We start from the raw sequence: 3091 nt of genomic DNA, 5'->3' as shown, positions 1-3091 counted from the left end.
GGGCAGGGGCGTGGGGAGGGGGTTAACAGGGTGCTTGGATATGTTGCTAAATGAGCAAATATGCGATCACAGGACAGGGCCATGGCTTGACAATATGCCAAGCGCAGCAAACACAGCAGGCAATACAGCTTTACAGGACAACAGGCAGCGTGCCTCTTCACCTTGGTGGGGCTAACACCATCAGAGGGGGCGTCGTCCTGCACATCCTTCTTCTGGCGCTTGCTGGCCTGGCCAGCGCCCTTGCCCCCCTTGCGCTTTGCGGCCTTGCCCTTGCCCTTGCGCACAGTGCCGTCGCTGCTGCCTTCCGCCTCCTCGCCCTCTTGACCGCTGCCGCCAACGCCGTCGTGCGCGCCATTTTTGGCGGTGGGCTTCTCGCTGATGACCGCCAGCTGCTCCGTGAGGAACTGAGTGTACATGCCGGTACGGTTGAGCAGTGCGTCCAGCTGTTTGAACCGCTCCTTGCTCAGCACAGCCTGGTGGAGTCGGAAGGGATTGAAACGAAAACACAGGAGTCACAAGGTGTCGCGTTGTGGCGCCGATGACAAGCATTAATGCTTGTGCGGGTCACGAGGCGGAATCGCAAAGCCCGCCCCATCGTGGAGAGTACAACGCCAACGTCACAGCAGGCTGCTGATGCTGCAGGCTGCAGGCTGCAGGATGAACCGGTTTGTGCGGCATCCCGCGGTGCTCCCTGGCCACGCGCTTCCCCACCTCCTTGGCACTGGTGGGAGGGTCCGCCTGGGCAGGTTGGTAGGTGAAGACAGTGCACGCAAGATAAGTTGACCCATGTGCGCGTTCAGGATGTGTCCGTTGACATGAATGCCCTGGCACAGAGTGGCGCAGATTGTGGCGTCTTGAAGCAGACACAAGCCACGGCCGACACACACATAGCACGGGCACTCACCACAGGGCCGGCCTCCTGCTCGCGCTCCTGCCGCAGCCTCTCCTCCTCCTCGCACATAGTCTCGGGGGCCAATGCACGCTGAACCTCCTCCTCCTGCATGCACAGCCGGGAACCCACGGCCAAAGCTGAGTGCTCACAGCAGCAGCGGCTTGGCAACCACGGGTGTGGTGCTCAAGGCGCAGCCCGCATGAGCTGCGCGCGCATCAGGCAGCCACCCGCCCGCCATGGCAATGCGCCATCAGGCTCTCGCTTACAGTGACGGGCTGCGTGGATGACACGACGCCCTCGAGTGCGCTGCTGCTGTCCATCTTGGCGAGAGGGGACGGCTTTGTTGCTGTTGCCTCCTCCTGGTCTACGGCGTGCTGCGGTGGGCAGTCTTGCTGCGCGACAGCCACTGCAGCCATGTTTTGCGAAACTCGCGTTGTATGGCTTTGCTGCTGGCCGGCAGCAGGCGATCTGGCGCGAAGTGTTTGCCGCGCGGCGCAAAATGCAGGATGGTGATCAGTTTCTGGTAGAATAAAATTGCAGAGTATTATGTGGTGGCACTGGGCGCCTCTGATGCATGGGTTGCAGCGGGTGACAAGGGCCGCTGCGCTCTTCGAACTGCACCCAGTGCTGATCGATTCTTGGTTGAATTTTCGAACTTGCGAAACTGCCTGCAGGCAGCAGGCACTCCTTTGTCACAGTTGATTAAATTGCTATACATTTCAGCAAAAGACTTTAGGGTTTCAAAAGGCATTCGGAATGCAGTCGTTGCACGCATTGCGTCGCAAATTGGTGCAGGGCAATGCTTGAGGTACTGTGAGGTGCACCAGGTACGCCAAGCAAGCAGGTGGCCGAATGCTACCATCCCTGTGTCTTCTGGGGTTTTAACTTTTGACAATTGCAAGCTCCGTGGTGTTAGATACGCAGGGAGGTGATGCTCTTCAATTTTACTGCGCTCGTGAAGCACGTTTGTGGGTGAGGTATCGCGCTGGCTGTGCTGCTTGTGCTCTGGAGCGGTTGGTGGCGTCAAACCCGAGCCAATTTGCAGGGCTTACACTAGTTACCTACCAGTATGGCACTCGAACACCTGAACGCCCTTGAGGCAGTCGTGGGCGGCGCCGCAATGATGCCCACCAGGTCGCTTACGCAGAGATAAGGTTACCGCAGATATCAAGTCACCACAGTTGCACTGCTGGCCGCAACTGCTGTAAGCATCAGCATGACCAGCCTGATCATGGCCCCGTGGACAAGAATGCTGCTTACCCCAAGTGTGTGTCAGCGACCCTCTAGCTGCATTTCGGAGCCACTTGCTAACCGCTGTTCAACTGATAGCAGGGCCCACCGCAGTTGTTAAGGATAAATTTGTTCAACACTGCATGCAACCGATTCCTGTCGTTTGTTGATTGTTGAAAGATAGAATTGCTTGTGCCGGTCAGATTTGAGCATTTGTTGTGCGCAGCATGATGCGTGCCTGTCTTAACAACATGTTTGGGATTCGAATCTACACAGCTCCAACTTCAAGTAGCACTTGCGTTGTCACCAACAACAGCGGCTGCAGCGACCAGCAGCTGAAGACAGTGCAAGTTTTAGTAGTGGAGCGGAAGAAACCACTTTGCACAATTGGTTTTTACACATTCATATATTGGGGCGCTGCTGGACAAACGGGCTGCTGCATCCACCCCCCAAGCGCTGCGTCAACCGGGCAAACAGGAATGTGGGCGAAGGATCCACTCTGTTGGCCTCATCGATGAGGCGGTGCAGGGCATCCAGGCACCATCTGCGATTCTCCTCGCGTGTCGAGAAGCGGTCGCAGGTGATCTTGACATCGCCGGTCTCACGGTCATACCTGGGTTTGCGAGGGGAGCAGGATTGTCAACATGCGCAATACACTGAGAGCAGGTTGTGATATATCACCCGCCAGAGGCATGACAGGTTTCAGCCACACCACTGTTGCTGATAAACATTAGCTCGTGGTCATGGAGACCCAAGTCGATACCCTGCACCGCGTACGCACAATCGCCGCCCTCCCTGTCACCTGCCCGCCTCCTCCTTGAAGCCCGCCACGAGGATCATGTGCTTCATCGCGGCAGGAGTGAGCCCAACCTCCACTGCCAACTCGTGCACGTGCACTCGCAACGCCACCTTGCGCTCGTCAGGGTGCGGCTCCGTTGCGGCGGTCGCGTGAAAGTAGAGCTGCTGCTC

At 57.7% G+C, this 3091-nt stretch overlaps 1 protein-coding gene across 1 annotated transcript; it reads right to left on the bottom strand.

Moving 5' to 3' along the window:
* Nucleotides 1-46: 46 nt before the first annotated feature.
* Nucleotides 47-961, bottom strand: MNEG_13277 (hypothetical protein; the record flags this gene model as incomplete). The annotated part of the gene is made up of 4 exons (XM_014038252.1): nucleotides 47-85; nucleotides 162-473; nucleotides 712-738; nucleotides 905-961. The coding sequence occupies 4 exons, from the start codon at nucleotides 959-961 to the stop codon at nucleotides 47-49; spliced, it is 435 nt and encodes a 144-aa protein (XP_013893706.1).
* Nucleotides 962-3091: the final 2130 nt, after the last annotated feature.

This window comes from Monoraphidium neglectum (assembly GCF_000611645.1).
Source record: "Monoraphidium neglectum strain SAG 48.87 unplaced genomic scaffold scaffold03729, whole genome shotgun sequence".
Taxonomy (NCBI): Eukaryota; Viridiplantae; Chlorophyta; class Chlorophyceae; order Sphaeropleales; family Selenastraceae; genus Monoraphidium; species Monoraphidium neglectum.
The sequence above is the reverse complement of the archived record's forward strand: the minus strand, read 5'-3'. Positions and strand labels throughout refer to the sequence as shown.